Genomic DNA, 13,020 nt, shown 5'->3' with positions numbered 1-13,020 from the left:
ACTTCTGAAGTATCTGATATTATGCTTCTGCTCTATCTGACAACTCAATGACATATGCTTTCTTTGCAGATTCATTAATGGTTTGAACCAAGATGTCAACCTCACCATTGATAGCAAATGGTTCATTGCTGTTCAGAGAAACTACAGTGCTTCTGAGTACTCGCTGTTAGAGAGGGACAAGTAAGTTTCCTTTGCTGAGCTGAAGGTCCTTCCTGAGGCCCTTCCATGGATACACTGGGGCTTTTTTAGTTGAATAGCAAAACTTTCATTGCTGTTTTCTTGGCATTTGCCTGCAGGGGCAGATATTTGTAAAAAAAACCCCAGAATTATCAGTTTTGTGCAGCTCCAGGCAACTCGTGTGGGTGCAGAAGCTTGTTTTGTATGTTTTGTAGGGGGCTGGAGGGAAGAGGCTGACCATTCCTGTGCACTTGTCAGCAGAATAAGGTGGACATAGTAAAGTCCCCTCTGTCATTTGATGCCTGCTCTATTTTGATGTTCTCACAGGCCCAACTGTTAGGGTATTGTCAGGGAAAGGCCAGTTCATATTCCACACTACAAAGTCTTGGTATGTTTGCTGATAACATCAAGTAACATTGGATGGCTTTTCAGGCTGGGCTTGTTAGACAGGGGCTCCATATGGCCTTGGTTTGGCAGCATTGGAGTTGGCACTTGCAGGGTATTTATGGTGTTTGCAATGTTTCAAAACAAGCTTCATGGCTTTTCTTTGCATCAGTTCCATCCAAAATATTTATTGCTGCGATTTAGTAGGATGAAGCAGCCATTGTGGCAATGTTGCTGAGCCTCTGTGCCATCTCACACATCCAAAACCAGAAGAACAAATCTGAAGGCTAATTTGCTCTATTGAAAGGAAACAAAGTGGCTTGTGAATGCCTATCTCTGATTTCCTGAAGGCTGCTTGAGCCTGGCTAACCTCTCTGGCCCACAGCTCTTGAAGGACTGAAGAAAAGTTTGGAAGGACAACAAACCTGAGGGGCAAAATGATCAGTGCCAGGAAGCAGCAGAAACCATTTAAAACTGTTAGCAATAGCGCAACTCACCAGGTGAACTCCACTTAGTGCCTAAGTGTTTCTGGAAGAAAAACTAACAAGAATTCTAGTGATTGTCTGACGTAAACATTGTTGCAGCTTTGTGTCATGTATTCTCCCTGCTCCATTGTATGGGCATGTTTGATGCTCCTTGTCAGCAGGACTAACTGGGAAATACTGTGCTTCATCCTTTTATTTAGATACAATAATGGAAAATGCATAACTGAAATGGGAGAGTTTCCCCTGGAGCTAGGGCTGCTTGACTTCGGCGCGTCATACACCATTGTGATAACTAACGTAAGTGTCCCTGTAGTGGTAACAAGCTGCTTTTATTCTTATGCTGGTGACTCTCACTTGATTTCTCTACCCTGCAAGACCTGGGCAGTAGCCATCTGAAGGCAGTCTATTATACAAGTGCTAGTGAAAGTTTTCAGCCCCTACATAAGCAAGGCAGATGGGTACTCTTCCACCTTACACTGTGATCTTGTCACATCTCATGGGTTAACAAGAAGTAAGTTCTCTTCCTTAACAGAGATCCTCCATGGAAAATCATGTGATCTGTGGTTTGTGCTGATCTCATGCCATCCATCCTTATTCAGTTGGCATTGATGTAGAGCACTGCAAACACCTATGACAGTCTACCAAGAGCTGACTCTACTTGTAGTCTTTAAAACACTGTACCTGGCAGTAACTCACACCTTAAAAACTCTGCAGAAACAGTCTGAAATATTCTCATATTTACTGATCTAAAGGTGGACCTTCCGAGACGTGGATTACATATGAGGGGAAGAGGGATAAAGTGTTGAAGGAAGAGGTTGGTGAGATGGTGCATCTGTTTTTCCTCCTCTTCCTGTCTGTACAACAGCTCATTTGGAACCTAGTGTAAAGTCAAGGCATGGTTTTCTGAACAACCTAGCCGTAATGGGGCATGAGCACTTCTGTGGGGATGGATTCCTTTCCAAGCTTGCCAGCCTCTTAGGCTCACTGCTCCAACCCTGTTCCAGCTGGCAGGAACCACAGAGATGAACGTGATCAGCTTAGTTTCCATTTTAACCTTTCCACTGCATGCTCACACAGACAAACCAGGTCTGACAGGACACACTGCTAAGCTGCCCTCTGAGACTTTGAGTACTGTGTTGTGATGAGCAGAGCAAACTGTTGTCAGCTACTCCCTGCCAGTAACATCTCCCTGTTGGGCAATTAATGGGAGCTGTTCATGTCTGCAAAGTCCAAATACACAGGGGGGGAAATAGAGCTGCAAGGCACCTGGCATTTTTTTTTTAAACTTCAGTAGCTGGAGTAGGATGCACAGTCCTGGAGGGAACAGGCAGATGCTGCCATCTGTGAGTGCAGAGATTTATGTACATAAACCACATACACACTCGAACTGATGTTGGCCAGACCCTTCCTCCATGGCTGCAAGCCTCTTTCACCAGATGAGAAACTAAGAAAAGAAGTTGCATTAAGACTATTACACTAATATTACACTAAATCCTCTGATAAATGCAACTGAGTCAGGGTCAGTTGAGGTAAATGTGTCCCACATTACTGTGGGCAAGAATTCCAGTTTGTGGACCCATCTACAAAAGTCTTTGTTGTAGCCGTGGCTGCTCTGGGGTGGCTCTGTGCCTTAGTCCTTCTGGACCCTGTGGTAGTCCTTTAATCTTTTTGACCCTCTGTTTTTCCATCTCTCTGCCTGTGGTTTCTTCTTTTTGTAGAGAGTTAAGTTTACTCCAGGCCAAGATACTTTTTTAATTATTGCAGTGATTTGTATTGAGCCCTGCTCCTCTGCCAGGAGTGCTGTATAGAAGAACTGGGAATGCAATATATTAGTCTGCTAATGTGGCTGACTGTGATGCTTAAATCATAGAGATGCTGCCTTCTACCCAGTCTTCCTCAGTGTGCAGTTATAGTACAGTGCATGTGACATTTCTTTATGGGCTAAAGAGCAATGCACAGCTCTCCTCTCACCTCTTTTACCCTGCTAAAAAACAGTGTCTTGATTTGCCTCCCTGCGTTGTGATTAAGTGCATCTAGTAAATATCCCTTGTATTTTCCCAAGTACTCTCCTTAGATGTGGGTTTTTTTGCTGAAGTCATTTCAGCCTAGTGTTTTCTTGGCTACTAGTCATACCTCTCTGCTTCTGAGCCTCTGTGCATCAGCGGCAATATTAATTACACCTGGGAAGGCAAACAAAAGTAATTAGGAATACAGCTACCATAACTAATTGAATACATCTGGTACAGGGCAGTCTCTGCTACTCTTAGTATTCCTGAACTGGATTTCTTAGGGTGTCACTGTTATCATAGGGGAGTTGTACAGTGCTGATGAAATGGGAACAATGACCACATGGATGCAATGAGTGTTTATCCTTTTGTCCTCTTCTGGCCTTGGGGACAGCAGTGGGCCACATGCTTGGCACAAGTACCACACAGACTTCTCCCAACCCCACTACAGAAGACAACTTGTTGGTTTGCAATAGCTTAGGCAACTCTTGTGGCACATGAATGTGTGGGGATGTTTCCATCCTGCCACCTGTGCAGTAGGAGTCATCCCATTCCTGACAGGCTTGAAAATGGCAGGTATCAGACCCATAGTTTTGCTTCTAGGGCAGAGACTTGCTTCCATCTTTGCTTAAATTTTGTTTTGGTAAATTCGCTGTTTCTGTGCAGGCTAAGAAGGATCTGATCTTTCAGCAGCTAATCAGTGTGCCTTTATTTTCATGCTAGGTTTCTGGAGGTGCTGTTAAGATATTGAAGTCAGAAGACATAAAGGCCAACAATGTCCATATGGCTTGGCAGTTACCACAATACTTATTAATATCTGCTGGGGAGGTGATGTTCTCCATTACAGGTCTGGCCTTCTCCTATTCTCAGGTACACCACTTAAAGATAAGATGCTTACAATTAGACTTCAGAATTTATTCCTGCATCTGCTGTTGACTTGTAATATATCCTTTGGCATGCCACTGACTCACTTCAGCAAAAAGTGGGTTTGTAACACAGCTTTCTGGGTGCCCTCAAACTAAATTAATTCCAACCCTCACTATTCTATGATTCTATGATACTCTGAAGGATACCTCTTCTCAATTATACTCACAACACTCCTTTTCTAGTGAAGCTGAGAACACAGAACAGAACTGGATAGAGGTTTATTTTAATGTGAAAGGTTTGAGTAGTGTAAGATCAGGTTTTTCTCCCAGTGAAATATTTTGTAGTATGTATTTTCCAGTAATAAAAAGTCAAAGGTATCTCAAGGACTATAGGGCACCACTGGGCTTTGGAATCTGCTTTAAATGGAGTGAGCAAAGGAGTTTAAGCCTACATGAGTCTAAAAAAGAGAGCAAGGGGTAACAAGTGTGCAAGGGATGATTTGATTGCTGTCTAGGAAGAAGGTTTATGAGAAGAGGAGAGGATGGAGACATTACAAGATCAAAAAGCTGAAGCTACTCAAATTTAAACCTGGAGTAAATTGCAGATATTCATTAACAGTGGGACAATTTGTAATGGGATGTAGAAACTTTGTCATCTTAGGAAGTTCAGCGTCAAGATCCAGTTCCAAAGGTGTACAGCCACATGACATCAGACTACAACCTGCAGGTGGTGTTGTGTAGTTCCCTGGACTTTTTGATTATACAATTTCAGATGATGCAGATTGGAGATGATGAGGATCCAGCTCTGCAAAAGCAGCATCTCCTCCTTCTTCATGTGTCCTCCTGGAGGACATGTTTTGAGAGTTTCTTATATGAAGCTGTTGAGATTAACCACTCTGCATAGAGAAAATTTCCCCCATCTCCTAGACTGAGCCCAGTGATACCCACACTGGGCAGAACATCATAGAGTGAACCAGGGCAGAAAGGCACAGTGTGATACCCACTGATCAGACCCTTCTCTTTCAGTCTCCAGCCAGCATGAAGTCGGTGCTGCAGGCAGGCTGGCTGCTCACGGTGGCTGTTGGGAATACCTTTGTGCTCGTTGTTGCCCAAGCTGCACCAATGGCACAGGTATGGTTTGGCTCTCAAAACAGAGGTAATGCTTTTCAACAGGCTGCTGGATGTCCATGTCCTGGAAGCACAGCTCTCCTGCACAGCTCCAGGCTCCTGCAGCTGAGTGATGGCAGACTGCACTGAAGTCTCCCAGCCAGGGCCCTATGTTGCCCTCAGCAGAGTTGCCCTCTGGAACCGTGGCCCTCCCTAAGCCTCCCAGTGGCAGTAAATAGTAGTGACCTGCACTGCTGCAATAACGTTGATGGAGCTCAGCTCTAGGCAGGCAGGCTATATGTGAACCTGAAGCCTGTATACGATGTCAGTCACAGATTTTAGTTGCTTACCAAAAACAGCTTGCTTTCGTCCAGGTAGCCCAGTGGGCTGTCAGCCTCCAGCTGCCTATGGCATCCTTGAGATGATGAGCTCGCATGGGGAGGTTGTGGTGTGGAGGTTGTTAAATTGAGACTATCAGACTTCTGGGATGGTGCCATGAAGGTGTGAACTTGAGCTTGTTTCTGGCTAACATGAAACTGCCTCTTCCAAAGGAATCTTGTGGGCAAAGAGCCCAGACAGGTGTGTTGCAGTCAGGATGGATTTGTAAGAAAAGATTCAATGAAACTAGCCCACTTGAACAGTTTATTTCAAGGTATATCACATATTCATAATTAAATTATGTGTACATGGGTTTACCAGAAAACAGGATGAGAAAATTTCTATCTTGTAAACAATTTTGGAAACTAAAAAGTAATTTTCACCCAGCTCTTTAAAAAGCAGTTGGAGGTATAGAGATGTCCTCTGGACTGAGAGTCTGGGGTTTCCTGACCTGCTGTTCTTTTTTCTTTCCTAGTGGGCTGAATTTGTCTTGTTCACTGTTCTCCTCTTTGCTGTGTGCATTATTTTCTCCATCATGGGATATTTCTATGTCAGTGTGGATCCAGAGGACCTAGAAGAAAAGGAAGAGGAGAGAGAGACCCCAAGCAGAGGAAACATGATTAGTCTCGTTACTCAGAAAACAAAGCTCTAACACATAATGGCTTGGGATATTTTTTTTTTTAATCAGAAGATGGGAGGGTAAAAGAAGGGTGGAGAAAGTGTTCTTTTATTTTATAGCATTGCAGTCTTTATTACTCAAAATGTAGCCATCTTCTAAATGGGACAAAATAGCCCTTTATAAAAACAGTGGGGGTCCTAAAATCAGAGCAAAACTCTCTGGGAAAGCTCCTCTGGTATTAAAAGCCCTCAAGTAAATACAGTGTAATTTAAAACCTGTCTATTTTTTTAAGTATAGGATGCTTTCCTATGATTTGGTTTTAAACATATATTTAGGGCAGCAGGGAGGAAGGGTGGAAGGAATGCCATATGACAGCAAAATTTGGAGATGTTGGGAGAAAAGAATGAAAACTCATTACAGGAATTGGGGAAGAATAGACGTTACTGACAGGAGAATTTTTAATGCTGTCACCGAGGACTGGAAGTGTTACAGTCCCAAAGGATTTTATCATGTAACATTCCTTATGAGTATTTCACCCCATTATTGCATGTTATGAATGGTCCTGATTTATGACTTTCACCTCCAGGCTCAGAAGTAATAACAGGGAATTAAATTCTGCAGGCTAAAATATTCCCCAAGTGCTACTGAAGAAGATGTGTATGCCACCATCTTTCTGATACTGATTTTTTCCTGGGAATTTTAGCAACTGTTGGTGTTCTTTGACTATATGTAATTAGAGAATTGGTTTACACTTTCTTATTTCAGAAATCCAGGCAGTTACTTGCCATTTTCCTATATATTAAGTCTTTATTGGGCATTTCCTTTGACAGCACTTGCCACTGCAAGGTAGGATAAGGCTGATTTCTTATCTCATGCTTCAGTCATTCCCTACCGAGAGACACATTGTGGCAGTGTCTATAAAATTCCAGACATCCTGCAGAGAGTTAAACAAGGATGCATTTTATCATCTTTTCAGTCTACAAGAGAAGACCATAGGAGATTTTTCTTTTTCCTCCCTGTTTTTGTGTCTCTCTACTAAACTTTGGATATAGCTATTTTATCAGAAGTGTGATATAACTGTCTGATTTTCCTGGGTTGTGTGAGTCTGTGATTTCACATTCTGCATAGAAATAATTCAACCATTGCTGATCTAGTAAAACTCCTGAGACAGTCTCTGCCTTTGTCTGTCCTCCAAGGCTGCAGCTGTAAGAGGTATGTCCTAATTTACAAGAAGTTCTCAATAGGATCTTCAGGTTCACAGATACTAAATGATATTTTCCTTTTCTGTCTTGGCTTTGGTCATAATTATTTACCAATACTTTGATTCAGGAGATTACAAAATACATGTTAATTTAATTCCTGTTCAGGACAGTGCTAGGGAATACACTAGGTTTGACACCTCTGCTACTTTAATGTGCTGCTTTGTGTGTGTGTGTCTTTGTGGGTGAGACTGAGAAAAACCCACTTTTTGGTTTATAACTGGAAGACTCGTAGCCTAAGATTATTTCCTTCACTTCCTGTCATGAACTTCCACCACTAGTTCTGCATAAACTCCTGCCTGCTGTGAAACAGCATCTGAGTCTTGTGCCAGAGGGAGACCATGGTGTCAGATAAATGACACCAGGCTGCAGTTCTGCACAGAGAAACACTTAATGGTGTTCAGTCAATGCAAAGCCATTTATTAAGCTGTGGTGACTGGATCCAGGCAGCCGAACCCTGCGACTCAGCAGGGAATGAAGGGCATTGAAAAACATCTATTAGGTCATCCAACCTGCTCCTCAGAAGCCAAGTGAGGATTATTCCCTCTACTCCTTTCTGGTATTGTTCTCCTGCCGTGATTCTTTGTGTAGGTTCTTTCTCCGCCAGACATTGTTGTTTTCCTAATCCTGCTTTATGATACACTGAGAATCGGCTCAGAGGCTGCTGAATCATTCTACTATGATGCTATTTGACCAACTTCCAATTCAAAGCACTAATAGAAAAGATTTCTTTCTCCCCCCTGCAAACAAAACAGAAATCCCCAAACTGAAGGAATGGACAGGCTCCAGTAGCACTGAACAAACAGAATTTAGAATTATTGGAACATTTAATTTTTTATAAGCCTTGACTTCAGAAGTGCATTGGGGTTCAAGAGCATATGTGGTGAAGAGACAACTGAAAATTATTGGAGCACTTTCCTTGGGAAGCACTTGGTAAGCAGCTCATAGTGGCATGAGGGAAAGCAATGTGTCCAGTTCTTTAAGACTACATATTCTCAAGAACCTTTTGATTTTTGTTTCATTTCCTTATTGGCGGCACTACCAGAAGCTGTCATATACTCTGAGCTTAATTTAAAGGAATCATTCTAAACGCATAAAAGATACATTTAGGATGTCATCTGTAGCTTTTTAAACTCCTAGTGCCAAATTTCTCCTTTCCAAACATCTTGATGTTCCAAACCATCACCATAATCCTGAGAGTGGGGAGGAAAGGGGACGCGAAAAATTGCCATTCACAGTTGGGAAGGTTATGAACAGAAAAACGATGCTATAAATGAAGTGCTAACATGAGGTTTGGGGCTGTTCCTGCAGCCCCTTCAAGGGGCTGATTACATTTCTCTTCCAGCTGACACTGCTGCTTCTTCCCACCTGCTCATCATCACCTATTGGAATCTTTGTCCTCCTCCCATCTGCCTGCTTGGTTGCTGGTATGATCCTTCCCCACCTTTCAGCTGCAGTTGTAAAGCTTTTGCTAATTGGACCCATTTATTTGAAATGCACCAGCAGTTTGGAGGGATTTCCACTGAGTGTGCTGACAACCAGCCAGGACCAGGCTGGGACCTGTAATTAAGAGCTGCCCCTGCTGTAGCTGGAGAAGGTGGCAACATAGCACGCTCAGCATACTATTTTTCCAATATTAGAGCAACAACTCTGTCCTTGGAGCCGTTTCATCACTTTCAAATGGATTAAAGACTGGATGAAAGATTTAGGATGTGATTCTGTGGAGTATTGAAGTCTCTGGGTTTGTCTTCCATACAGTCAGCTCAGAGATGGGACCATACAATTTTAGAACAATATTCCTTATTCCTCCCAAATTCTTGATTTAGGATCAGAGGGAGAATCCAAAATAGTGATAGTATATGTAAAGCTATAAGAGCACTATAGAGAAGTAGCAGCCTCCTGCCTGTTCAGCTTTGCCTGTCACTGCAGGGAGTCTCAGCTGTTGGTGGAGTCTGCCCTGGAGCAGACTAGGGAAAGCTCATACCAGCTGTTTTGGAGGCTGATGTACAAAAATTATCATCTCCTGCTAAGGGACAATAATGAGCTGATGGGGATCTTTGGGTATGCTGCTGCACAAGCCTTCATGGAGATTTCAGGAGTTTGGCTTTGCTGTGGAAGTATGTGTATTCATTTGCTTTTCCTAAGGATGATCTCTGATAAAGATGTTTTTGTGCAGCAAATTTCGCTGCAGTTGCATTGGCTGTTACTCAACACATTTTTCGCCTTAGTAGGTTGCAAGTGTGGCCAGTGTTGTTTCCAGCTTAGCATGAGACAAGCATAGAAAGTGAGTTTTCAAACTCACCAAAACGACTTCTTGATTGTGGGGTCCTTAAGTTTACCTGTTCTCTCTGGGGCAGTCAAACACCTTTAGGTAACAAGCTGCTCACCGCAGCTCAAGGAGCTTGCATCTTTCTTTTCTTCCCTCTTCCTTTCCCCACAATTCCAGAAGATGATTTTTGGAAGATTCCAGAAGATGAGCCCTGGGAGGTCTGCATGATATGGGCTGGGATGCAGCCAGTACATGCTGTCAGCGCTGGCTGGGAGACAGGAGCCTGGCCAGGTGCAGGGGCTAGTTGCTCCCTGGAGACCCAAGTGGAGCTGGGCAAGGTATCCTGGGGCAGGGCTTGCCCTGGTGGAGGATGTGGTTTTCCTGAGCAGTGATCTGGATGTGAGTTTTGTCGTGAAAGTGTAATGTGAGCAAGTGAAAGGAAAAGTTTTCACTGGCCTTGGCTTTGGCTTGAGGTGCTGTGCAAGGAGGCTGGAAACTGACAAGCAAGGACAAAAGGAATGGCTATTTGGCCTAGGTCTTCCAGACTCCTTAATGAACAGTTGAAATTCCTCATGTCAAATTAATTGCAGAGAAAATTATATGGGAGAAGTGGAAAGCTCAGGTGATTAAATAGTGGATGACTTCAGACCTTTCTGAAAGTGTTGTCCTAACTGGTGGTGAAGGCTTATCATGGGAGATAGCTGCCCATGGCTTGAAAACTGGTTTGTAGTTCTGGAGCGCTGCAAAACCTGCATACAGACCAGTGTCCTTGGGTCTGCAGTGACTGGAGAAGGAGGCAACTGTGCTCCCAGTGATGCCACCACCAGCCATGACAGCCACCACCTTGGCTTCCCCTTGGTACTGAAAATCATGGCTGAAGGTGTATTACAAAGGAGAGTAGCACAGGAGGGAGGACTACAGTTAAGGGTGGTTAATGGGCAGTGTTAGCCAGGGTCATACACAGAGGAATAATCTCCTCTTCTATGTCCTCTCTCTCTGTGCTGAATTTCTTTACTTCGCTACAAGAAACACTTTCTAGCACCAATAGCTTAAAGAGAGTTCATTTCCATCGCAAATACCACAGCTGGTGAATTTTGGATGGTACCAGACTCTGCATTTCATTATCACTACATTTGTTATTGTGCTATAATTCTAAAACAGCACTTAAGAGATGTTTCTGGTCCCAGATGTTGACAGATCTGGCCATGTTTTTGCATGTTGATAGCTGACTTTACACTAAGTCTTTTGTGTTAACACGTGATAAACCTGTCACGTACAAGTAGATGTTGTGGACCCTGTGGATTTCCTCAGCAATTCAGAAGAAAACCAAAATCCCTAGTGAAGCTGGCTAAGCATGAATGTGTTGCTTCCTTGTTGGAGATACCACAGGCTTTGTAAAACAAGGACCCTCATTCAGCTCTTGCAGAGTGGTTCCCAGAAAGACAAAAAGGGGTGGACAATGTTAAACATGTTGCCTCGAGAAGGGTTCATGCTGCACTGCAGAAATTGCCTGAAGGAAAATAATTGCTTTGCTTAAAATCCCTCCTTCCTTGCTATGTCAGGTGGTCAACAAGGAATGAAACAAGTTGTTTCTTTGCGAACATTGAATCAAGGAGCTGCAGCATCCTCTGAAGGTCTTCGGGTAATGTGTTTTACTAGCAGATCAACATTAACTTGCCTCTACTACCTGTAGATCAGAAGAGTGCCAGGATGCAGAGCAGACACACTCCAGGCTCCCACAGCTGGCTGATCAACTCTCTTCATTTTTAATGAAGTTTTAGCATATATCCTGCAGAGCTCAGACAGAATTGGTCTAAATTTAGGCCAAAACTAAGGACCTGTGAGCTGTAATCAACCAGATAAATGGAAAAACTTCCCATCAGAACTGCTAAAACACTGGTTTACAGCTTAATTAAAGTTTTAATATGCTTACAGAAACTGAAAACCTAACCCAGAATGTTACAATTCAGTTGGAGCAAGGAGGAGCTGCAGTTGGAATCCAGCAGTGTGGCAACTGGCAGGCAAGCTGAAGGCACAAAAATCAAGGAAACATCACTTTTGAGATTACTTCTTGTCATTGCATATGTTGTTCAGTCTGTTTGGCCTGTCCTGTTTGATCTACCCATGTATGTAAGGAAAAGAAGCAGACCTGACTTCCGGAAGACATGTACCCTTCCCAAACTGCAGCTTGGTTTTCTTCTCCTTGCAGCCTGTCAAGTTAGCTCCAGATGACTCCCTTTGCTAGCAATCAGCCCCCTCAGTCCCACATGCTGATCTTCCCTGCTCAGAAGTCACTCAGACTTCTCCCTCTTGACTTTGCCAGCTATCAGCACCTTGCTTATTCCTCCACTCATGCAGCTCTCTGCTGCCAGGAACAGCATGTCTTCTTGGGGGTTGTCCTGGATAATGCTGCCCACTTCCCTGCAGCCAGGAAAGTTTGCCCACAGGACTACCATGTCTGGGCAGAAATCAGGCAGAGCCAATATCTGGGTGGCAGTAGGGCATCTGCCCTGCCTTGCTTTGGTCCTGACGCCTTGTCACAGCCTTCTGTGGCCCAATGCATCTTCTGCAGGCAAATTGCCTTAGAATTATGGGCGTAATCCAGTATCTCTGTGTGTCCTTCCTATCTATCCTGTGCCCAGTTAGCTGCCCACAGGCAGCCCTTGTGTTGTGCCCTGTCAAGTTGCAGGCTCTTCTGGCCCAAAATGCTGCTGTTATCAGCCATGGGGGTCCGTTTTGGCTGCCTGTGGCCCCAGGTTGTTTTAGTTGGCCTTATTTCACACGTTATTTATGGTCAGGCTGCTCGTTCCAGCCTCCCACTTGTGCTGGAGGCTCTGGAGCCCCCCCCTCCATCAGTCAGTTTGAGTCTTTCTCTTGTAGATAAGTAGGAGAAAGCCACTCAGCTTGTGTTCATCACAGCACTAGTGTGTGCTCAGTGGGCTGCATCTGCAACAGATGTCCCATCAGTGAGGACACTGCACCTGGTGAAGTGGGGTTGGCTCTGCTAGCAGTGCTGGCACAGTGATTGCTGGTGTCAGTGGTGCTGGCTCTGTGGCCTTCCCAGATTTGGCACGTTTTGAAAGCTGGTGTCGGCGTTTTGCTGGGAGACCCCTGTTATTACTGTGGTGCTGGCAGGCGTCAGCTACTGAAACTGTTGGGTGAGGAGCAGCAGGCTGTGTGCTTGGGCAGAGTGGACACAGGTACCCATGCTGGTGCTGCTCACCTGTGGTGGGGCACTTTCTCCTACTCCATCTACTTGCCCAATGCAAAGCGACCAGGTCTCAGGTAACTGGCATATCCCAGACCTCGCTGTGTTATGTGCCCACCCACAGGAGAAGTTTCTTTGAATGAAAATGAATTTGGTTGCTTTGAGGTCTGGCTCTACCCAAATCTGTGTATCAAAACACTCCAGGTAGGCCTTCATGCTGTCCCTACCAAAGACAGAAGCCCCTCAGAGGTGCTGTGCCAAT

The 13,020-nt window shown here is 44.2% G+C and overlaps 1 protein-coding gene across 1 annotated transcript in view; it reads left to right on the top strand.

Annotated features, from left to right (window-relative positions):
* The window catches only part of SLC15A2 (solute carrier family 15 member 2), a 39,729-nt gene extending 32,568 nt beyond the window's left edge, over positions 1 to 7,161 (top strand). Inside the window, exons 18-22 of the mRNA XM_005153799.3 lie at positions 70 to 180; positions 1,247 to 1,343; positions 3,776 to 3,922; positions 4,945 to 5,049; positions 5,879 to 7,161. Of these exons, the coding sequence (XP_005153856.2) occupies positions 70 to 180; positions 1,247 to 1,343; positions 3,776 to 3,922; positions 4,945 to 5,049; positions 5,879 to 6,055 (637 nt within the window). The 3' untranslated portion in view covers positions 6,056 to 7,161. The remainder of the gene's footprint in view (positions 1 to 69; positions 181 to 1,246; positions 1,344 to 3,775; positions 3,923 to 4,944; positions 5,050 to 5,878) is intronic.
* Positions 7,162 to 13,020: the final 5,859 nt, after the last annotated feature.

This window comes from Melopsittacus undulatus, chromosome 4 (assembly GCF_012275295.1).
Source record: "Melopsittacus undulatus isolate bMelUnd1 chromosome 4, bMelUnd1.mat.Z, whole genome shotgun sequence".
NCBI lineage: Eukaryota > Metazoa > Chordata > Aves > Psittaciformes > Psittaculidae > Melopsittacus > Melopsittacus undulatus.
Note: the sequence above shows the minus strand (reverse complement) of the source record. Positions and strands in the feature narration are given on the sequence as shown.